A 741-nucleotide genomic window follows, 5' to 3' on the forward strand; every position below is an offset into this window, starting at 1 on the left:
CTCTTTGAAGGTATGAGAATAAACATTATTTTGGCAAATATAAACTTTGGAATTAAGTGGATAAAGTCAAAAATATCTTGAGAAGTGATCTAGGGGTAGAAAGTAATTGTTTGTGTGTCTATATGTGATATTTACTGAGTGACAAAGTGTGAGCAAAAGAAAAATCCAAACTATTAGTGCATAACTACTCCTTTTTATATGTAAAGATAACTGAACAGTAGTTAATCGTAATTTGAAGAAATTGTACATAAACATTGTCAAGAACTTCATAATGGTTATGTCATTTGTAATGATGCATTTTGTCATTCTCACTTTCAGGTAGAAAATGTAGATGAAGTGTTAGCATTCCACAATGATTTCCTGAGCGGCTGTCTGAAGGATTGTATGCTAACTTCACCTGAGCTGCTGAGAATGATCTCAAAGCTTACAGGAATATGTGTCAACTTTGCTAACTTTATTGAGGTAAGTTTTTAAGACTTTAAAAAGTTTCTCAGTGAAAGTTTTAATTTGTTTTTATATTTCTGATGATATACAGAACAAGGAGTAGTTCTACTTAATGGCAAGTTCGTATTCAAGATTAGAATTAGGTATATTTAGAAGTTTTAAGAAGTCAGGGATATAAGACCTTGTACAGTGAAATACCATTTATAAGAAGGGCTTTTGATCAAGTACCTTTCACACTGAAATTTTAATCATATTATGACAGTCATTTTCAAATATAAAGAAATGGTTTCCCTTGGA

The 741-nt window shown here is 30.9% G+C and overlaps 1 protein-coding gene across 4 annotated transcripts in view; it reads left to right on the forward strand.

Moving 5' to 3' along the window:
• The window catches only part of LOC119594713 (gamma-tubulin complex component 2-like), a 15,511-nt gene that overhangs the window by 9,640 nt on the left and 5,130 nt on the right, over positions 1 to 741 (forward strand). For all 4 annotated transcript variants that reach the window (XM_037943770.1, XM_037943773.1, XM_037943769.1 and 1 more), the window contains one exon: positions 319 to 462. In XM_037943770.1, the coding sequence (XP_037799698.1) occupies positions 319 to 462 (144 nt within the window). The remainder of the gene's footprint in view (positions 1 to 318; positions 463 to 741) is intronic.

This window comes from Penaeus monodon, chromosome 34, assembly GCF_015228065.2.
Source record: "Penaeus monodon isolate SGIC_2016 chromosome 34, NSTDA_Pmon_1, whole genome shotgun sequence".
Taxonomy (NCBI): Eukaryota; Metazoa; Arthropoda; class Malacostraca; order Decapoda; family Penaeidae; genus Penaeus; species Penaeus monodon.